Consider the following 24,379-nt stretch of genomic DNA (forward strand, 5'->3'; position numbering starts at 1 on the left):
CCTGACTCACTAAAGCACAAGAACACAGACACTACGCTGAATATCATAACTAGTAAAGTGACCCATTTGATCGATAAATATATACCCAAGACTAAACCCAGTACCTCTAGGAATACGAGAGGATCCCTACACATGTAAATGCCTGGAGGAACAAAAGGTCCCCGATGACTGGAAAATGGCTTAAGTGAGTCCTATATTCAAGAAGGGCGATCATCACTCCACAAATAATTATAGACCAGTGATCCTGACCAGCATAGTGTGCAAAGTACAAGAGCATCGCAAGAGATGCCATGATGGAACATCTGCTACGAAACAACCTTGTAAAGGATTGCCAACAAGCCGATCAGTGGCGAAGAAGATAAAAGTAAATACAAAAATGAAAAAAAGTAAAAGATCAAAAGTGAGAAACGATATATGTATGTTGTGTTGTCAAAGTAAGAGAAACAATTGAGACCCTGCAATTGTGTGTAAATGAGGCAGAAAGAAAGATCAGCAACCTGGGACTTGGTCACAATTTTTGTGATGCCATATGGCAGCAAGGTCTACCATTAGACAACACATTATGCTTCCAATATCTTCCCAGGCGGTAGTACCTCCCTGTTTGATAGCTGCCTACTACCTACTACCTACCAACAATCAAATACTGTACTGTACAATATGTACAGTCCTGTGTTATAAAAAAAATGGGCTTAAATACCATATATTTTTTCATACAATTTTTATTAGTTAATAAATATTCCTCAGGTATCTTTAAATGAAATAAATTTCGCTTTGAACTTAAAATGTAAAAAATATGATATACTGTAGATTGGTACAATAATATTATTGAATTACATGACTTGCTATCTATTTATCACAGTAAATAAAATATACTTATCACCTAAATATTTATGTAAACTATTTCATCAAAGAATCAAAAAGATAATCCTCTTTTCAGACATAAGATAAAAAAGGTTGTCCAATATGATGGCCACTACTTGGCAGAGACATTTTTACAACAAATAAACATGATCAAATATTATACAGAGGCAAACTACCAGAGACAGTGTATGGGGTAGTTAAAAGCACTGGTAATTACTTATGAATGGCACTAATAATATATTCCTTCCATCAGATATAATAAACTAAACCAAGCATATAGAAGAAACTATATGACTGATAGTATGATGCTCATTATTTATTAACTGCACCAAAGGCACTTCTCCCCACAATATAAAATGCTCAGAGTTAAACAAAGAAACAGCCTCTATCATAATGCACTATGGACCTGATACATTGGACTTTCACTGATATTCTGGGTACAATATCTACTTTATTACGCTCTATCTAAAATAATTTCCTTTTGATATTCAGGGTACTTTAAGCAGGTTTGTTAATGCATACACAATATAAAAATGCAGTTTTTTTCTACACATTGGATGGTTTAACCTTTAGGATTTATTCTATAAGTGTCACAACTAAATAAGGAGAATTTAAGACTCACATGACTATCTTATACAGTTGTGCTTTATAATGGTATCAAAATAAGGTTATTGTATACAGTATAATCCCTGTCATTTATAAAAGTTTGAACAAAATATACTAAAAGGATAATAAATAACCAAGGAAATATACTGTACTGTACTCAATGAAACAAAAATACACATTCTTCCAATAGTAGACACTAAATATACAAATGACATTAACTATGTAATTCGTTAACCCATGCCATGTCATCCCATCTTATGAAAACACAAGTTGTCTAATTGGTGACCTATGACATGCAACTGTTTTGTCAGGAACTAAAAATAATAATAAACATCGCTGGCATATCTTCCAACTGCAATTCCATCAAATGTGATGTTGCTTAGAGATGCAAAATTTCTCAGGTCTCTGCTGACTGCAAAAATATTATTTGTTCACATTTCATTATGCAAGGTGGTGCTGGTCACGTAGGTGGTGGACCCAAGAACCGTACGGTGACAAATGGGTGCAGCACGTGGTGAATTGTAGTCCAGCCCGGATGATAAGGCTGTAGCACTGAAGAATCACCAGAAGAAATAGTTAACAGAAGGAAAAATGCTGCTAGCAGAAGCAGCAGAGATGTAAATGCATATCGAGCACCCTGTACCGTCTGCTGGGGGGAGTACGGCCACTGTCCACCTCGAGCCCAACCTATCACGCCCTCTAGCGCCACCATCAGCCAGCTGCAACGGTTGAAGATACAAGTAAAATCGTAACCTCTATTACTGTATACAGTTAAGGTACTCTGAAAGGACTGTTACATAATTCTCTGAATCTTGCAACTAAGCTATTCTTAAGTAACTCTAGGTACAGTACACTTCTCCAACTGCAATATACTGTATACAGTATAATTATGTACAGTACAGTAAACACTTGGCTGTTTTCACTATAATTATTTTGTTTATAATTTTTTTTATCCACTTCCTTGAGGCTTGCAGACATTTAATGATATGAACAACTTTTCAAGGGTGTAAGAAGAAGTTAAGTGAGCACTAAGAGTCCTGCTGGTACTATACTATTATACCAAGTAAGAAAAAAAAGAATGTACTCAGTATGTGAAAAATTTGTCAAGTATAAAAACAATCATACAACATGTTAACAAAATTAAACAAAATATCTACAATATTTAACATAAGCAATCATGGAACAATGGCAACTGAATACTGCACTGCTAGGTAAATGACAATACAGTTTTGAGTCTTTTAAGTACCTAAGGACCACGAAGTGATCCATGACACTTACTGCTGAGGTTGAGGATTTGGGATCGGTGTGGGAGTAGCACTTGGTAAGGGAGCATCAGGTGCTGTTGACTGAGATGCTGATGATAGATTAGACTCTTCACTCAATCTGAAAGATAACAATAGATTAAGATACTAACCAAAACTCTCCCCTTTTTTACTTATATCCTCTTTGCTACTAATCGACTCGTCAGCCACTTGGGTGGTCGGCCATATCTCTGTTATGCACTGTTGGCAAGTACTGACTCCTGAATGTATCTGTACCTGCCCCAGTGTTGGTTAAGTCTGGTCTTGAAAGAGGTCACCCTCGGTGCCATCACAACACTCTCTGGCAGATGCCAGAGAGTGTTCCAAAAGTTTATAATTCTCACTCTGAAAAGTTTGCCCTTACAGTTTTCTGGATTAGTGGCTTCTTCAACCTTGAGCTGTGACCCCTTGTGTAGGTGTAGGATGATTCTTGCCCCTTAACATATTATAATAACTATCAGCATTAAATCCACTTCTTCCTAAGATAATCCCAAGCCTAAAATCCTTAAATAAACTTTTATCTGTTTCCTGATTGAAGTTTCTCAGGTGCTTTGCTATCATGTCATTCTACTGCTTCTCGTAACTGATCTGTATCAAACAATGTTTTATAATTCCCAAGTCTTATTCTTTTACCTTATTTCATTTAGATAAACTCATTTAATTTCTTTGCACACATTTTACTTCCATTAAGGGGGATTCTGGTTTGAGGTGAAAGTGCTTAATTTTGGTCAATTGTTATGCTATTCCTGTCATCAATCAAGGATCATATGTACATCAATTCTAACCCCTAATCCCCTTCTACCCTTTCAATTTTTTCAACCCTTTACACCCCTTTCTAAATTTATTCATTCAGTATTGTACTCCTATTAGATAAATTAGTATAGACTATAAAACATTAATGGCAATTTTTTTTATCTATGTACCAACAACATGCACACCTTGACCATCGCACCATCTAATACAGTACGTCTTATACTGTATACCTAAGCAACAGATACACAGGATACAACCACCATCAGAATTACACTACCTTCGATCACCATTCTGCAGGCTGGGCTCGACAGCATACAGGTCTGGGTGGAGCTGAGCGAGGCTGTTAATTATGGATGAGTTTATGGACGGGTTTTTATTCGTAGTCGAAGAGGGCGAGTCTTGACCTTCTTCGCCACTCTCACTGCCTTCCTCGGTGATACTGCTGTATACCCTGTATATGGTATAAGTTTAGCCACTAGTATTGCTCCAGATCCTCAACTTTCAACACTAGTATCTGTGCTGCTCCACCTTCAAAATTTCCAACAATAGTACTGCCCCAGATCATGAATTCTCAATGCTACAGCCACCTCATACCTACAATGTTACATGAACCTACGAATAAGGCATTAGATTTTGTGTACCCTACTGTACTCCAAAAAGAGAAGCAAATCACTTTTTAAGAGCATTGTCAGGGACAACATACCTAGTTATAAGAACAACCTTTGTCTAAAACCTACCAACTCATTTACTTGATTTTCCTTCTCCTCACAATAGTCTGTGATCTTCAGCTCATTGTCATAACTACAAATCATATGCCTTCAATTACAAAAATGGCTCATTAGTGAAACATTCTAACGAGAAACTTACCCAGTAGGAGGCTGCCCATTTTCTTCTGTATTATCTTTAGATGTGCTGGTAGTTGAAGAATTGGTAGAACTAGAACTGGCTGCTGCAGGTGCTGTTGTGGTTGCAGCTGCAGCTGCAGCAGCAGCAGCAGCTGTTGCAGCCAGAGCAGCAAACTTTTCTTGAAAAGGTTTCAAGTCTGGCATAAGTGATGCTCGTCGTCTTGACCCTCTACTGCTCGTCAGGTAGGAATTGGGTTGTGACTTTGTGAGGCCGGAAGAGAGACTAATGCGTCGATTATCCTGGGACTGTTAAGGAATAAATTACACTGTAAGATATACGAAAATAATAACTATTTTTCTGGCAAGATGATCAGACAACTTAAACAGTAGATGTGTTTAGTAATGAAAATATAGATATGTATGGATCATATGAGACAAGCATGAATTGGAAATATTTTTTGTTAGATGCCAAAAAATATTTGTAACACATGAAAAAAGATGCTTGATGTTGAGGATGATCTGCAAAAATCTTATGCAATATACATATATATATATATACAGGGTGTCCCATAAGTTTCCATACATATGGTTTTTAACATTGGATTGGTCGGCGTGGTCCTGTGGAGTGGCCTCCCAGATCCCCAGACCTTACCCCACTTGATTTTTACCTTTGGGGGCATTTGAAGGCCATGGTGTATCAGGAAAAGATACAAAACATAAATCATCTCAAGCAACGTATCACCAACGCCATTACAAGCATAACTCCAGCTGTGCTTGAACGTGTTCTTCAGCAGTGGAGGACACGCATTGAAGAGTGTTTTCAACAGAATGGTAGTCACGTAGAGCATATTATATAAATAAAAATGGATTTTCATATAAAAAGGTTTATTTTTCCTATGTATGGAAATTTATGGGACACCATATATATATATATATATATATATATATATATATATATATATATATATATATATATATATATATATATATATATATATATATATATATATATATATATATATATATATATATATATATATATATATATATATATATATATATATATATATATATATATATATATATATATATATATATATATATATATATATATATATATATATATATATATATATATATATATATATATATATATATATATATATATATATATATATATATATATATATATATATATATATATATATATATATATATATATATATATATATATATATATATATATATATATATATATATATATATATATATATATATACACAGTGACCCCTCCGTTAACGAACTCAATCCGTTCCAGAAGGTCGTTCGTTAACCGAAAAGTTCGTTAACCGAAACCATTGTTTCAATGGGTTTTTGGGTAATTGGTTCCAGCTCACCGAAAATTTCCTAAATTCAACAAAAATGGTAGAAAAGTTCACTTACTTTGAGGTGTGTATGTAGAAGGCTCCTGGATGATGATGATGATGATGATGGGATTTAGAATGGGGGTGGAGGAGAAGGAAGAAGAGAAGGCATTGGGGTGGAGAGAAGTCACCCATGGCGCCATTCACCCATAAAATTTTAGCTCTCTTGGTGTAATTCAAGATTATTTTCTTTAAATCAACACTGCACTGCATTATATATTGTCAATATGTAAAATATATTTCAAAATGACCAATAATTTGCTTGGAAACACAGAAAAAAAGTGTTTAGTTGAAGAGAGTCTCAAGCAAGATGTTACCTCCAGTGAAAACAGAGAGAGACTAACTCCTGTTAACTGTGTTAAGAAGGCTGGATGCCGAGCATTAAACTAGTCACTTTACCTTCAATTATGTTCAATAATTGTTAAAATGGCTAAAAAATTTAATATTAAACTTTTAAAATTATTGAATAGTATAAACTTCTTGATATTTACTAAAATAGTAAGGAATTTAAGTCCTAGAACCAATTAATGTATTGGCGGACTGATACTAAAGCTGGTTGCCCGGTCAGTGCAAGCGAAAACATGTTGAGGTCGGTTCGTAAGAACTTCGTTAACCGAATTTTTTTTCGTTAACCGAATTGAGGATCCTTATGGAAGGCAGTTCGTTAATCGAAATTACGTTAACCGAGGTGTTCGTTAAGCGAGGGGTCACTGTACTGTAATAAGAAATTGTGATATTTATTAAATAACAAAAATGAGTAATAGTTGGATGTACACCCACTAAAAAATTATTGGGCACCCTTACGGCGTGATACAATATGACACAGGTGCCGAATAATTTTTTAGTGGGTGTACACCATGTAACAACAGAGGAGGCAGTTGTTGATACACTGTGGAGATGAACAAGGGCTGTACATACTGTACAATTTTAGTTTAAATCAAATTTATTGTTATTAAATTCAGTTTATTCAATTATTATTTTAACATTTAATAATTTAAGTGTACTGTACAGTTAGAGATGCGTGTGTATGAGGCACTGATGACCCCAGTGTATCACTACAACGAAAACCACACCTAGTGAGTCACTCAGTAATGTATGAATCAGTTTACCACATATTGTATAGTGATTTCAATATACAGTACAGTAAAAATCATTACTATTTTACTGAAAATATGTTTGCAAAAGGTTAAACTACTCCCAACCCTCCTGTGTGGGAACTTAAACAAGCAGAAAAGTTTGTGTATTTGGGAAGCAACATGGTAGATGTAGGGAAGAAATCAAAATAAGAATGGGGCATGCAAAAATACCATTTAATAATCTAAATGACCTAATGAAAAGGGACATTAACTTCAATTTGAGAAAAAGGCCACTGAAGGCTTTATATGACAGTGACTGTTTGTTGTATGGGAGAGATGCATCCATGGCATGGACGCTTTCAGCAGACACCTTTTATTTTTATTTTTATCCTCTTCGCCACTGATCGGCTCGTTAGCCGCTTGGGCGGTCAGCCACGTCTCTGTTATGCACTGTTAGCAAGTTCTGGGCATGCACAGGCTCCTGAATATATCAGAACCTGCTCCAGTGTTGGTCAGGTCTGATCTTGAAGAAGCTCACACTCGGTGCCATCACAACACTCTCTGGCAGACTGTTCCAACAGTTCACAGTTCTCACTTCAAAAAAGTTTGCCCACAAAATTTTTTGAACTTGTGACTTCTTCAATTTTGAGCTGTGACCCCTTGTGGGACAGACGTCCACCAGCTCCAGGCATGTACATTCGACCGAGTAGTGCCCCTTGAAATGTTTGGAGGTCTTTGAAATGTGGTATTATAGGCTACACTGACAGGAAAGTAAATTAAGTACTAAGATTAGCAAAAACTTCAAGAGAAATACTTGAAATGTTCAGAAAAAAGAAAAATTAGATACTTTAGTCATATAATTTCGAGTGAGGGGATAACAACAGAAACAATAATGGGCAAAGTTGAGGGTAGGAGGACCAGGGGAAGGCAGAGACTATGATGGATGAATGCAATTAACAACTAGGTCCCAGAGATACAAAATCTTGGAGGATTTGTAAAAAAAGTCCGAAAAAGTTTGGAGTGGAGGACTGTGGTCATCGACCCACAGTTTTGAGTTTGGTACTCTGATTAAACTTTCCTGTGTACACTTACAGAAAAATACTATGCTTAAGGAAATGATAAAGAATTCTAGGTACAGCCTGACCTTGTTGGTACATCCAGCAAGGCTGAGGGCTCGTACACGTCTGCTGGCTGCTGTGTAGTCTGATGATGACTGACTGAGGGCACCACTGGCTCCTGGTGATACCGGCAGCTCAATTTGATACTCATTAAGTACTCTGAAACAGGTGAAGAGAATAAAAGTGGGTCCCATAGGAATGACTCCCATTATGGACAGTGTGGATACAACACATTGTATACAGCACTAAGCCCTTGGTATGCAAAAGTCAGAGTAAAGTTAACTGCCCATTTACAGCTGGGTTGACTGGGAATGCCCCAGATCAAACCAGTAACCCTCAGAATGGAAGACTGTTGGATCCACTCGTTAAAACACCTTAATATTATCAGATTTGACATACAGATACTGTACAGTACAGTAGACCCTTGCCATTCGCGAGGGATAGGCGACTCGTTGCGTTGAGGGAGAAGGCTCGCTTGCTAGCCGCCCAAGCCACCAGCTACGTACCACGAATCGTCGAAACCGCAAATCGTAAACCCACGAATGGGAGGGGTCTACTGTACTCTTAAACCACTTGAACCTGAAGTCATCTGAAATTTGACTGCAGGTGGAGCCTGTTGTGTCCCACAGTTCCCCTACACTGCCCCACTGCCTTATTACTCATTACCTCTTCTGAACAAACCAATGCAACACTGTGTAATGGCTGCAACAGTGGTCCAAGACCTCATTTCTGATTAACTGTAAAAAAGATATGACCATTCATTCTCTTCACTGTCATTTCTGTCTCAAATAAAACTCACTCCAATTCTCATTCAAGTCATGAAATTCAGAGGGAACAAGGGAACCTAATCTTTCAATTTTCAAGGATTAGGAATCCATTGTGTCTCACCCCTTGTGTATGAGTCCCCCTCTGAGCTGAATAAATTTGTCTGGCATCAGTCAAATAAAATATTATACAAGACTTCCCCATAGTAAAGGGTTTATACAAAGAGTATAAACAAATTATCTGTTACAATCAAAGGATACAAGAAATCCAACCTATTAAATTCAAAAGATATAAGGAATTAAATTAATCAGATTCTCTGTATATAAAGAAAATCACTTTGTTAAAATAAAATATGCTAATAAAGCCAGCAAACTTGAACAAAGCGGAAGCCAACCTTGATATTTCAAAGGAAGAGAATCCAATCTGTTGTACAGTATTCAAGATTCTTATATTGTACAAAGGGTTTCAATCTGCAAAATTAAAGGAAAGATGCATCCAATCTACTAAATTCAAAGGACATATATTGCAGTATTGGAATTACTGTATATGTTAAGTATAAAGGAAATAAAAGAATTCAATCTGTCAAAATCAAAAACTACCATATATGGAAACTGAATACAGACAGATAGATCAAATTTCCATACAAGTCTAAAATGGCTCTGCTAGAATGGTAAAACAGACAGCACAGGAAGGTACCTTAACTAAGGATAGCCCAAGGAGACCATTAAAAGCTTCTCAAACATCAAAATCAAAGATTTTTTTTTTCTATCTGTAAAATAAAGAATTATGAGAATTTCCATCTTGAAATCTCACATTTTAGGGGATCCATGGGACAAAAGCCAGATCACCTGAAGATTAGGCACCCCAGCTTAATGGGCATTTCACTTAATGATTAAACACCTCAATTTTAACCTAACTCAACATAAACCAAACCAACTTAAACCTAACAAAATAAAACCTAACCTAACCCAACTTAAACCTAATCTAACCCCAAATTTGATCATCAGGTGAAATAAATTGAGGAGCCTAATCTGGTATATTCAGTGGGAACTTACCGACGCATCTCCTCGAGTTCCTGGTGGTCGCGTTCGTACATCCGCTTGACGTTCTCCACATGAAGCAGGAGGACCTCTAGGGCTCTTGACACTCGCCATTCTTGCTGTACGGCTCCCCACACCTACGGGGGTCAAGGCGGGGAGTTAGCGGTAGTGCATTGGCCGAGAGATAACTACTGTACCCGGTATATAGACAGACAGACAACCAGATAGATAGATAGATAGATAGATAGATAATACCCTGGAGTTATAAATAAATACTGTAGAGAGGGAGGTAAATATAAAGACTGTAGATAGATAAATGGATGGATAGATGGAGAGAAAGAGATAGATAAGAGTGATATATAGATGATAGAATTAGATAAAGAAAGAGTATGAAAAAAGATATGATAATATAGATACCTAAAAGATAGATAATTAAAGATACAGAGACAGACAGTAGGAGAGAGATAAATAAAGAAATAAATGAGAGAGAGAGAGAGAGAGAGAGAGAGAGAGATAAACTGTGTAATATATGACCCAGGAAAGGAACTGTTCACCTCTGAGTGATTGTTAGTAATCATAAGAGGAACAAACATAAGATGACCTTCAACCATTGTCAAATTTTTCACTTACAACAACAACACAAGAGCAATGGTGATGAAAAGGAATAAGAATGACAACATTAAATGAAAAATATCAATTGGAGTAATCTCTGGGTCCCATTACTTAACATAATTCAATGCCTTCACCAAGATGCTTGTAAGAATCTATGAAACTCACATATTTTCTAAACAATCAGGCCAGAGTACACACTGTGGGTTGGTAGTACTAGGCCAGAGTACACACTGGGATGGTAGTACCAGGCCAGAGCACACTGTGGGTTGGTAGTACAGTACTAGGCCAGAGTACACACTGGGATGGTAGTACAGTACTAGGCCAGAGCACACTGTGGGTTGGCTTAAGTACTCCCCTACAAATGCACACAATAACTGTATCTGTTTACCCAATAATTTACAGGAAGTTACAAGGGAGTGTTGACAGTGCTGACAACATTGTCTCACTCACCCCCAACCACCTACTGTACAGTATACACCGCCACTACTACCCCGCCACCACACATTTATGCTACATATTTACGCAACGATCCCTCTACCACATGTGCAGGAAATATCAAAATAAAATTCAAGGATTCTTTAACATATGCGTGTGTAGTAAACAACTAATAGCTTGACCTTTCTATTGATAATGTTCAGATCACTTCAACATGGATACGGTATTGTGAATAATAAGTTATGTATACAATATAGTTTGTTCTGAAAAGCTTAAGTACACCACCATAATCCTTCTGTACATCTTCATAACAGTTCTGAGGCAGCGAACATCAGCTATTCAGTACCAAGACTGCATAATGGGATACACACTGTTCCAACTCTCACTTCTTTCCCGGCAAGTAGTTGTAGTGGATTTCTCCCCTACAAACGCTGTTTGTCGCTGAGTAGCCGACCCCGCGAATTCCCCAGTGTATGCCTTGTGGTCTGGGTCAACCAGCGCCGCCATACATCACGGAGGTCAACTACTAAGCCACGCCTACCCCCGCTATTTAAGACCTGACCTCGTGGTGACCTTTCTCTTCTTCTAGCTACAGCCGCAGCAAGCTACACCACCTCCTCCGCCGCTGCCTGGCGGCCCTCGCTCCCGCCGGCGAGCATCGCGACCCACAAGCTGGTCCTCCTCTGAGCACCCTCACCAACCAGCTCTCTCTACATCACGCTTGTAACCACGCTGCCACTTCCCAGCACCAAGCTGCATTGTAAATCCAATACAACATGTATACAGAGAGCACATTGTGAGTTTCCTTTCTCCATCCCATCCTGAGTGTGAACCCAAACATCCCATACCCCACATAGTTACATATATATTTTTTTACTATCACTAACGTATTCATCTTTTAATTCTACACAACAGTTTTGGTGCAGCTAACAATAAATAAAACCATAAATACAGATAGAATGATAAAGAGGCAACGAGATACGTATATATGGGAGGTGCAAATGTATAGCATATTGCCATCCCCATTACAGTGCAGTACATCTAGTCACCCTCCGCCAGCTACAACATGTTTTTAAGTGGCTCACAACCTCGTCGCCACCTTTTGTATCACCTGTAGGACACCGCTTCTGTAGGTGAGGTGAAACTCCGGCTGGGGGAGGGAAACATTTGTCTTAAGACTTATATATTTGCTGGAACTGTCTCCCTCATACACTGGGGTCATGTCAACACCCTCAACCCAAAATGGCTAGGCCTCTACACTGTCTCTTTACTTAGATGGGATGTTATTTGACCTAATTTAACCTCTCAAGAACAATGTTATCTTACTCAGAGGAAATAGGCCACTGTACTGAAAGGTTTAATACATTGCACTTAGAGGAACATAACACAGTACAGGTGTAAAGTACTTGAGGGGTTATCATCATACTGAAGGGGTTAAGATCCAAATGTCCCTATCTCCAAGTCTTAGGCCCCACTTTTCAAACTTATATAAGGTACTGATCATTCACTTATATAAACAAATAAATGTTATGTATAAAATGTGAGTGATAACATCTTCTGTCCTGATGCCAATTACTATGATATTTTTTTTTTTTTACCTCAGATGCATAAACGAGTCTAGTGGAGGAGGTTGCCAAGATATCAAGGTGTCGGCGGACCTGTGTGACGGCGTCTATCAGCTCAGTATCAAGGCAATCTGCATGTAGCGCCTGCCGAGACAAACACATCCAGATTAAACTATTTTCACAGCGATGAACACAGGGTCACTGTGACTTTCAAGATGTGATGTTTGTGTTTACCCGGGTCCTTCATCAAGGGACTCTGTAAACACAAACATCAAGGGACTCTGTAAACACAAACATCAAGGGACTCTGTAAACACAAACATCAAGGGACTCTGTAAACACAAACATCAAGGGACTCTGTAAACACAAACATCAAGGGACTCTGTAAACACAAACATCAAGGGACTCTGTAAACACAAACATCAAGGGACTCTGTAAACACAAACATCAAGGGACTCTGTAAACACAAACGGGACTCTGTAAACACAAACATCAAAGGGACTCTGTAAACACAAACATCAAGGGACTCTGTAAACACAAACATCAAGGGACTCTGTAAACACAAACATCAAGGGACTCAGTAAACACAAACATCAAGGGACTCTGTAAACACAAACATCAAGGGACTCATACACTTACAAACATCAGGGACTCCTGTAAAGCACAAACATCAAGGGACTCTGTAACACAAACATCAAGGGACTCTGTAACACAAACATCAAAGGGACTCTGTACCACAAACATCAAGGGACTCTGAAACACCAACATCAAGGGACTCTGTACCCACAAACATCAAGGGACTCTGTAAGCTTTACAAACATCAAAGGACTCTGTAACACAAAACATCAAAGGGACTCTGTAAACACAAACATCAAGGGACTCTGTAACACACAAACATCAAGGGACTCTGTAAACACAAACATCAAGGGACTCAGTAAACACAAACATCAAGGACTCTGTAAACACAAACATCAAGGGACTCTGTAAACACAAACATCAAGGGACTCTGTAAACACAAACATCAAGGACTCAATACACACAAACATCAAGGGACTCTGTAAACACAAACATCAAGGGACTCTGTAAACACAAACATCAAGGGACTCTGTAAGCTTACAAACATCAAGGGACTCTGTAGCACAAACATCAAGGGACTCTGTAAACACAAACATCAAGGGACTCTGTAAACACAAACATCAAGGGACTCTGTAAACACAAACATCAAGGGACTCTGTAAGCACAAACATCAAGGGACTCTGTAAGCACAAACATCAGGGACTCTGTAAACACAAACATCAAGGGACTCTGTAAACACAAACATCAAAGGGACTCTGTAACACAAACATCAAGGGACTCTGTAAGCACCAACATCAAGGGACTCTGTAAACACAAACATCAAGGGACTCTGTAAACACAAACACCAAGGGACTCTGTAAACACAAACATCAAGGGACTCAGTAAACACAAACATCAAGGGACTCTGTAAACACAAACATCAAGGGACTCTGTAAACACAAACATCAAGGGACTCAGTAAACACAAACACAAGGGACTCTGTAAACACAAACATCAAGGGACTCTGTAAACACAAACATCAAGGGACTCTGTAAACACAAACATCAAGGGACTCTGTAAACACAAACATCAAGGAACTCTGTAAACACAAACATCAAGGGAATCTGTAAACACAAGCATCAAGGAACTCTGTAAACACAAACATCAAGGAACTCTGTAAACACAAACATCAAGGGTCTCTGTAAACACAAACATCAAGGGTCTCTGTAAACACAAACATCAATGGACTCTGTAAACACAAACATCAAGGGACTCTGTAAACACAAACATCAAGGGACTCTGTAAACACAAACATCAAGGGACTCTGTAAACACAAACATCAAGGGACTCTGTAAACACACACCAAGGAACTCTGTAAACACAAACATCAAGGCAATTCCCCTGTAAACACAAACATCAAGGACTCTTATTAACATTACTGTACTGTTATTATTATTACTGTAACCTTTATTAATATTACTGAAGAAAGAGAGAGAGAGAGAGAGAGAGAGAGAGAGAGAGAGAGAGAGAGAGAGAGAGAGAGAGAGAGAGAGAGAGAGAGATTTATAATTAATATTCACTGACCAAGACAGAACTCCTCAGCTGGTCGATCTCCGTGTCAAAGTTAGTCTCCGCTGTGTCCCGTTGTCTCTGCTGCACGTCCAGCCGCTGTCTCAGTGTTAGTCTGTCTGTCTTGAAGGCCAGAGACAGCTGCGTGAACTTGCTCTGCCGGTAGACAAACCACAGCTGTTAGTGAGGCTGTTGGTCTTACACACACACACGTACACACACACACACACGTACACACATACATAAACGTGCCTGCTAATGTTCATACACACACACCTGCCAATTTCAACACACACACAAACACACACGTACATACATACACACACCTGCTAATTTCAACACACACACACACACACACACCTACATACATACATACATACATACAGATATATACAGATACATACATACATACATACACACAAACCTACCTACATACATACACACACCTACCAATTTCAACACAAACACATACATACATACATACACACGACTGCTAATGTTAACATACACACAGTTTCATCAACTTTCATCAATTCTATCTATCTATCTATCTATCTATCTATCTATCTATCTATCTATCTATCTCAAGTGGGTGATAGAAGAACTTACCTCTATCTCCTGTGCCGAGAGATTTTCATTGCTGGAACACAAAAAGTAAACAAACATTATTATTGTATAAAGTCGAGAGAGAGAGAGAGAGAGAGAGAGAGAGAGAGAGAGAGTATCCATACATAACCTCTCCCACCACAAAAAAATACATAATTAATATTGACTTTGAAAACAACGAGACTCCAATCACCAATCAGAAGATAAAGAGATTGGAAATAATGAAAAAATACATTAGAACCTCCAAAAAGTCCCCCCCCCCTCCAATCTCCAAATCTAATCACAATGACACAATCTCACTCGAATTCTCCCATCGGAAGTTCATATCCTGTGTGTGTGTGTGTGTGCTCGAAGAATATCAGAAAATTCCTTATCGGTACATACATATACTCGAAACAAACAAACAAACACACACACACACACACACACACACACACACACACACACACACACACACACACACACACACACACACACACACACACACACACACACACACACACACACACACACACACACACACACACACACACACACACACACACACACACACACACACACACACACACACACACACACACACACACACACACACACACACACACACACACACACACACACACACACACACACACACACACACACACACACACACACACACACACACACACACACACACACACACACACACACACACACACACACACACACACACACACACACACACACACACACACACACACACACACACACACACACACACACACACACACACACACACACACACACACACACACACACACACACACACACACACACACACACACACACACACACACACACACACACACACACACACACACACACACACACACACACACACACCACACTCTGTAACAACACCATGTTCAAAAATTTTCCTTAATTCCAATTCAGTTTAAATAGCTGGTACTCGTTATATGGTACAGAACTAGTTAGTATCTGTGGCAGTAGGTGTGGTGGTAGTACAAGGTGTGGTAGTGCAAGGTGGGTAGTATATGTGTGGTGGTGCACAAGGGTGTGGTAGTACAGTGGTAGTACAAGGTGTGTGGTAGTATATGTGTACATGGTGTGGTAGTGGCCAAGGTGTGGTTGTACAAGGTGTGGTAAAGGTGTGGTGGTAGTACAAGGTGGTAGAGTACAAGGTGTGGTGGTAGTACATGTGGTAGTACAAGGTGTGTGGTGTACAGTGTGTGGTAGTACAAGGTGTGGTAGTGCAAGGTGGTAGTGTGTGTGTATATGTGGTTGTACATGGTGGTGGTTGTATGTACAGGATGTGTGGTAGCATGTGTGGTGGGTAGGTACAAGGTGTGGCAGCAAATGTGGTAGTACATGTGGTGGTAGTACATGTGGTAGCAAGGTGTGGTAGGCAGTGTGGTGGTAGTACAAGGTGTGGTAGTGCAAGGGGGTGCTGGGGTGTGTGGTATTATATAAAAGTGGTTGTACATGGTGTGGTTGTACATGTGGTTGTACAAGGTGTGGTAGTACAAGGTGTGGTGGTAGTACAAGGTGTGGCAGTACAAGGTGTGGTAGTACAAGGTGTGTGTGGTGGTAGTACATGTGTGGTAGTATAAGTGTGGTTGTACATGGTGTGGTTGTACAAGGTGTGTGGTGGTAGTACAAGGTGTGGTGGTAGTACAAGTGTGTGGTGGTACAAGGTGTGGTACAAGGTGTGTGGTAGTACAGGTGTGTAGTGAGAAGGTGTGGTAGTATAAGATGCGGTTGTACATGGTGTGTATGGTGTGGTTGTACAAGGTGTGGTTGTACAAGGTGTGGTGGTACAAGGTGTGGTAGTATAAGATGCGGTTGTACATGGTGTGGTTGTACATGGTGTGGTAGTACAAGGTGTGGTGGTAGTACAAGGTGTGGTAGTACAAGGTGTGGTGGTAGTACAAGGTGTGGCAGTACAAGGTGTGGTTGTATAAGATGCGGTTGCACATGGTGTGGTTGTACATGGTGTGGTTGTACAAGGTGTGGTGGTACAAGGTGTGGTGGTACAAGATGGTATAGTTCCCCTAGTTATAAGACGTGGTACAAATAGTTATAATAGTCGTTGGTACAAAAGTTATCAATGAACAAGTTGTGTGAGGGAAAGAACTCCACCTGTTCTTGACCGCCTTGACCAGGTCGTAGAAGGAGGTGATGTGCTCAGGGATAGGGAGGGTCTTCTCCATGGTGCCAGGTGTGTTGCTCTGCCCTGGGGGGTGAGGAGACGATGGCACTGGGTCATCCTTCGAGGTTGAGGGCTTTTCCTCCAACCTTGAGGGAGACGAGGAGGAGGTGGTGCTGTTGCCGTCTCCTCCTCCTCCTTCTTTGCCTTCTTCAGGTATACCCGGCACCGGACACCTCACGCTCGGGTTATCTTGCGCCCGTGTGGGACATTCCGGCACCGGACCCGAGGCTTCAAGATCCAGCCTACTGCCCCTGCCAAGACCCCGAGTGTCCGATCTAGTCGTTTAAAACGGGGCAGGTGTGGGCGTGAGGGTGGGCGACTGAGCGTGAAGGTGGGGCTCAGAGCATTGTGTGGATGTTCCTTGAGCGGTGCAGGAGTAGGCGTGGACACAGGCAGAGATCCTTTGAACGACACTGGCGGTGATGTGTGTTGGTGGAGTCGCAACACATAGGGTTTATCCCATGAGCGGCCGAGAGTGACCTGGCGTAGTTATAACATGTGTCTGACGTGGGTGTAGGTGTAAGCGTGAGGTGCAGGTGTAGTACACAGCACGCACCGGAGGGGCAACACTGAGAGACATGTCACATCCTCCTCGGCCCTCAGCCACCATCAAACTTTACTTATCACAACATCCTGTTCTTCCGACACACACACGCGCGCGCGCAAACACAAAAGTTGACCAGATCTCCTGATTTCACAAATGCATAGACTGTTGCAGCACTATATGTAACACAAAAATAAACACTTCTTCACAACACGGAATTTGAAAATACTGTAACTTTCAGTACAACGTTACTTATAATTATCATATAAAAATGTAACAAATTCTGAACCTGAATTTTGATCCATGACAAGGCAGGGGTGATCGCAATCCCCCGCCCCCCTTACAAAAAATCAAGTTACCGGGTATAGCTGTCTGGGTACACCTGTCCACTTGGTCATGTCTGAAGGCGTCTGGGTACACCTGTACGTTAACCCCTTCACCACGGTGACGCTACAACTTGGACAGGTAACTTAGCTGGTTTGATTTATGGAGAGACAGACGCAAATCTGAAGGATCAAACAGAGAGACAGACACACGTACAAATCTAACCTAAACACACTGGTTGTAAATGGCAACATCCTGATGCTCCTCATTATAGCGGGAACCCTCAGATAAGATAATATAGCGGCTGGGTAAACAACAACAACAACAACAACAACAACAACAACAACAACAACAACAACAACAACAACAACAACAACAACAACAACAACAACAACAACAACAACAACAACAACAACAACAAATAACAACAACAACAAGAACAAGAACAAGAACAAACAACAACAACAAACAGCAACAACAAATAACAACAACAACAACAACAAGAACAAACAGCAACAACAACAACAACAACAACAACAACAAACAGCAACAACAACAAACAACAACAACAACAACAACAACAAACAACAACAACAACAACAACAACAACAATGCCAACAAATAACAAATAACAACAACAACAACAACAACAAATAAACAACAACAACAACAACAACAACAACAACAACAAATAAATAAACAACAACAACAACAACAACAACAACAACAACAACAACAACAACAACAACAACAACAACAACAACAACAACAACAACAACAACAACAACAACAACAACAACAACAACAACAACAACAACAACAACAACAACAACAACAACAAATAACAACAACAACAACAAATAAATAACAACAAATAAACAACAACAACAACAACAACACACACTTGACGTCTGTAGATAAGTGTAGAGGCTGCTGCTTGTACGCTGAGGAGGGCAGGGATTAGGATTGGAAGTACTTTGGTGGCAATTTGGGGGAGGGGGGGAGGGGGGATTGGTTCAGGATCAAGGAAAAAGGGGGAGGAAATTTGAAGGAAAGTAAGAGATTGACAGTATCAGGGCTCGACCAGATATTCCGATAAGTGTGTGTTTTCACACACACATAAGAACATAAGAAAATAAGGAGTCTGCAATAGGCCGGTTGGCCTGTGCATGGCAGCTCCTGTCGAGAGTTACTACCACTCTCTATCATCCATGAATCTATCCAGCCTCCTTTTGAAACTTTCCAGCGTTCCCGCACTTACTACAAAGTTGCTAAGCTTGTTCCACTCGTCCACCACCCTATTTGTGAACCAGTTCCTTCCTATCTCCCTCCTAAACCTAAACTTATCCAACTTAAATCCGTTGCTACGAGTCCTATCCTGCTCGGATATTATAAGAACTTTATTTATATCTCCTTTATTGATTCCTTTCACCCACTTAAATACTTCTATCATATCTCCCCGCACTCTTCGTCTTTTTAGGGAATGCAAGTTTAGTTTCTTTAACCTATCTTGATATAGAAGGTTTCTAAGTCCAGGAATCATTTTCGTCATTCTTCGCTGCACCGACTCCAGTGAATTGATATCCATTCTATAATAAGGGCACCAGAACTGAACAGCATAATCGAGGTGCAGCCTGACTAGCGCAAGATATAGTTGCACTCTTATTACTTACACTTCTAGATATAAAACCCAATACTCTGTTTGCCTTATTTCGAACATTAACGCACTGTTTTCTAGGCCGTAGGTCCGGGCTTACAAGTACTTGCTTATGTCACTGCTGATCCCAGTATCTAGATCGTTTATGTAGATTATGACCCCTGGGGAACCCCACTGGTTACACAGCCCCACTCACATTTAACACCATCTACGCTGACCCTCTGTGTTCTATCGGTGAGCCATGATTTTATCCAATTTAAAATTTTCCCGTCGATACCATGAGCCTTAACTTTTCTCAGAAGCCTCTGATGCGGTACTCTGTCAAATGCTTTGCTAAAGTCAAAGTAAATAACATCGTAATTTTCGTCATTATCTACTACCTCGAAGACTTTCCTAAAAAAAGTCAGCAGATTTGTTAGACGATATTTTCCCTTTGTAAACCCATGTCTAGAGTCGTAGATTAATTTGTTTTTCTCTAAATGCGATCGGATGCTATCTGCTATAATTGATTCAAGAAATTTCCCCACTACTGACGTCAAACTAATCGGCCGGTAATTTGACGCTGATGCTCTGTCTCCCTTTTTGAATATGGGTACAACATTTGGCTGTTTCCACAAGTCTGGCACAACTCCCGTGTCTGCTGATTTTGTAAATAATTTTACTAGGGGTCCAATAATCTGTTCCTTACACTCTTTCAAAACTCGAGGGGAAATTTCATCCGGCCCTGGGGATTTTGTCTTCTTTAATTTATTTATTTTCTTAAGAACCTCCTCTTTTCTGATAGTGATATTCTTTAATATATCTTCTTCATTTCCCCTAAATATCAGTTCCACCTCTGGAATTTCCTCGTGAATTTCTTCTGTGTAAACCGATAAGGCGCATGCACGCGCGTGCGCCTGCGCGTGTTCTCAGGAAGTGTGGGATGATAAGACGAAATTCCATCATATGCACACACACACACGCACACACACACGCACACACACACACACACACACACACACACACACACACACACACACACACACACCCCCACACATTTTTCTATGAATTTTCACTAACTGTTTCCCTGGACACCAAGTGTTCCCCTTGTTGGGCCTCAAATTACCCTCTATAAAGGAATTGAGTCGAAATAAGCCATCTGTGGCCACCTAGCAACCCAGCAGTGGCTAACAGCTTTGGCTACTGGTCACCATTCTGGTCACTACCTAGTCACACACCACAGCATCCACCACCTTGAGACCATGCAACATAAAACAAAAATCTGAACCTATTAGTCACTGGGTCGATATCACCAGTCTAAGGCTTACCAGCAGGGCGTGGCGGAGTGGTGAGGTGAACTGTGGTGGTGGATGAGAGAGAGAGAGAGAGAGAGAGAGAGAGAGAGAGGAGAGAGAGAGGAGAGAAAGAGAGAGAGAGAGAGAGAGAGAGAGAGAGAGAGAGAGAGAGAGAGAGAGAGAGAGAGGAGAGAGAGAGAGAGAGAGAGAGGTGAGAGAGAGAGAGAGAGAGAGAGAGAGGCAGTGTTGTGTGTGGTCTTGAGCAAAGTTGTAATAGAAGACAAACAAACAGACAAGACAGATATCTACTGACATGTACTGTGTTTGTTGTAGTCCGAGAGCTTAAGGAGGCATTGTGGATGGGGGGAGGGGAGGGAAGGAGGGAGGGAGGGGAGGGAGGAGGAGGAGGGAGGAAGAGAAGGAGGAAGTAGAGGGAGGAAGAGAGAGAGGGAGGGAGGGAGGGAGGAGGGAGGGGAGGGAGGAAGAGGAGGGAGGAAGGGAGGAAAGAAGGTAAGAAGAGAAGAAGGGAGGAAAGAAGGTAGGGAGAGGAGAAGAAAGAAGGCGGGAAAGGACAGAAGGATAGAGGAAGAGAAGGAAGAAAAGAAAGAAGGTGGGGAGAGAAGAAGGGAGGAAAGGTGGGGAGAAGGAAGGAAGGAAGGAAGGAAGGAGACTACGCTTGTCCCCATACACACACTCACCCAACACATGTAATCAGAGTACAGTATAAACATCAACAGTACCAACCAGGGATCATTAACTCATTAAACTGTAACTCAACCCTCAGGTTACAGTGTCTTGTACCCTCAAATACAACACAAATTTCACACCACTAACTGTAATAATAAGCAGTTTACAGGTACAGTATATGTATGTTAAGTCGTGTATCGAGGTTAATGTCCCGTTTTACCCGTTTTTACGATGCTGTCACTATAAGGAGGTTAATGATCGTATGAATGAGGGAAGGTGATCTCGTGTCTCGGTACACTCCAGGAAATTACTGATGACTGAACTCGTCTGGGATCTTGATGGGGGTATAGTCAAGGACATCCGGTTTGGCTAAAATTGATCGGTTGGTGTTTTGAGTCATCGCTTTTGACAACTGACGGATGGATGAATGGCACCCCTCCCCCCGGTCACTTCCTTAACTACGGAGAAGTGGGAGAGGGGAGGAAAAGGGGGGAGGAGAAAAGGGGAAGGAAGGAGGGGGAGAAAAGGGGGAGGGAGAGGGAGGAGCTCACCAAGTTCTAGCACATAGCCCGGTCATCTCTGCTCACTAAGAGACACACACACTACAGCCTTGCCAGATGGTCAGACAGAAGGTGTTGTGTGCCGGGAACAAGACAAGGAGTGTTGTGTGTCATGAGTATGTGTGTGGGAGGAGAGAGAGGGGTGGTGTTGGGGGTGAAGTGTAAAAAGTGGGGGGTGGGGGGTGTTGGGGGGTGGGGTGTTGGGGGTGTTGGGGGTGTGTGTTGGGAGGGAAGTGGGGGGTGGGGGGTGGGGGAGTGGAAGGTGGGGGGTTAGGTGTTGGGGGTGTTGGGGGTGTTGGGGGTGGGGTGTTGGGGGTGGGGGTGCTAGTAGGGTGTTGGGGGTGGGGTGTTGGGGGTGTTGGGGGTTACAAGCCCTGAATAGTGTGTTATACTGCACTGTCTGTCTGATCACCTGCTTCCCTCACAAGCCCCGCGACTCATGAGGGGTTCCTATGATGGATTTCACCCGTAATTAGAGATGAACCGACGGACCGACAGACCTGCCTGCCTGCCTGACTGACTCCTATGTTCATTTCTCCTCGTAAGATACAAGAACACTCCTATGTGGTTGACTTCATCTGTAACACAAAAAACGTCTAAAACAGCATTAAAATTACACCCAGACTCGATCTTATCCACATACGTTTACCTAAACCTGACCTGACCAAACCTAACTTAACCTAACCTAACCTAACCTAACCTAACCTAAAAGCATCCACATTACATCTTGGCTCAATCTTATCCATTTACGTTCACCTGACCTACCCCACCCTACCCTACCCTACCCTACCCAAACCTAACCTAACCTACACACCCGGATCCTGTGAAATAGTGAGCGGTGGTGGTGCCGTAGGAGGGAAGGAACGAGGGGTAACCAGTGCCCCGTGTATAAGAGGTAAATTTAGAGGTCCAGGTGTAGAGATAATTAGGTAAACTTTAGACTGGTAAACTTGAGAGAGGGTAAACTTTGAAGGGAGGAAACTGCTCTATGTAAACCTTTCCTCTCTCTCGCCGACTCAACACCACACCACACCACGCCACACCACACCACCAGTAACTCGAAGACTGAGAGATGTAAGCTATCGTCGCCCTATTTCTACACCAGCACGTGTCTCTGGCAGTGTGTTATATATCATCGTCACGGCGTCCCTCAAGGGTTTAGTCCACCTGTGTTTTAACTTACATCCTTCAGGAGAAAAACGATGCTGGGGAGAGAAAGAGAGAGTGTGTGTATATGTGTGTGTAAGGAGAGTCGAACCACACCTAGCCAACCAATGACCCAACTCCAACCAACACACTCACCTATCCTCTCATCCCCAACCGCTGACTAACAACATACAGTACAGCACCACCGCCTCTCTGTAGACCATCCTCACAAAACTCACCAGTCACCCCCTTCCCTTACGGCCGAGCGTGACGCCCCCATACCTGCTGGTACTTACGCGACCATAAGACACCACCAACAACGTCGCCTCACCCATCTACACCAGGAGGCTATCATATAAACTCCAAGATGGTATTACTATATAAACATGAATACAAATTAAATAAATTACACTGTATATGTATGATTTTTGGCCCAATCATGTATATAAATTTTGTGCTTCATCTGATTTGACTTAAGTTACGATACCATAGATAATTAGATAGTTCGATAGATAAGAGGTTATGGTGACAGGCCTATATCTATCGGTTATTCACTAGACAGCCCCAAATATCTATCGTTCATTCACTGTTATTCATTCGTTCCCTTCCCCAAGACCCTCTCAAATCCCTTCCCCAAGACCCTCTCAAATCCCTTCCCCAAGACTCCACAAATCCCTTCCCCAGGACCCCCAAAATCCCTTCCCCAAAACCCTCTCAAATCCCTTCCCCAAGACCCCCAAAATCCCTTCCTCCTTCCCAAGACCCCCAAAACCTTTCCCCAAGACCCCCAAAATCCTTCCCAAGACCCCCAAAATCCTTCCCCAAGACCCCAAAATCCTTCCCAA

At 41.1% G+C, this 24,379-nt stretch overlaps 1 protein-coding gene across 1 annotated transcript in view; it reads right to left on the reverse strand.

Moving 5' to 3' along the window:
• Positions 1–713: 713 nt before the first annotated feature.
• Positions 714–24,379, reverse strand: part of LOC121874507 — a 70,397-nt gene continuing 46,731 nt past the window's right edge. Inside the window, exons 9-17 of the mRNA XM_042378665.1 lie at positions 15,134–15,164; positions 14,540–14,680; positions 12,435–12,545; positions 9,805–9,926; positions 8,011–8,143; positions 4,389–4,672; positions 3,799–3,972; positions 2,746–2,850; positions 714–2,186 (exon numbers count right to left, since the gene is read on the reverse strand). Of these exons, the coding sequence (XP_042234599.1) occupies positions 1,928–2,186; positions 2,746–2,850; positions 3,799–3,972; positions 4,389–4,672; positions 8,011–8,143; positions 9,805–9,926; positions 12,435–12,545; positions 14,540–14,680; positions 15,134–15,164 (1,360 nt within the window). The 3' untranslated portion in view covers positions 714–1,927. The remainder of the gene's footprint in view (positions 2,187–2,745; positions 2,851–3,798; positions 3,973–4,388; positions 4,673–8,010; positions 8,144–9,804; positions 9,927–12,434; positions 12,546–14,539; positions 14,681–15,133; positions 15,165–24,379) is intronic.

The sequence above is a fragment of the Homarus americanus genome, unplaced genomic scaffold, assembly GCF_018991925.1.
Source record: "Homarus americanus isolate GMGI-L3 unplaced genomic scaffold, GMGI_Hamer_2.0 scaffold55640, whole genome shotgun sequence".
Lineage (NCBI taxonomy): Eukaryota > Metazoa > Arthropoda > Malacostraca > Decapoda > Nephropidae > Homarus > Homarus americanus.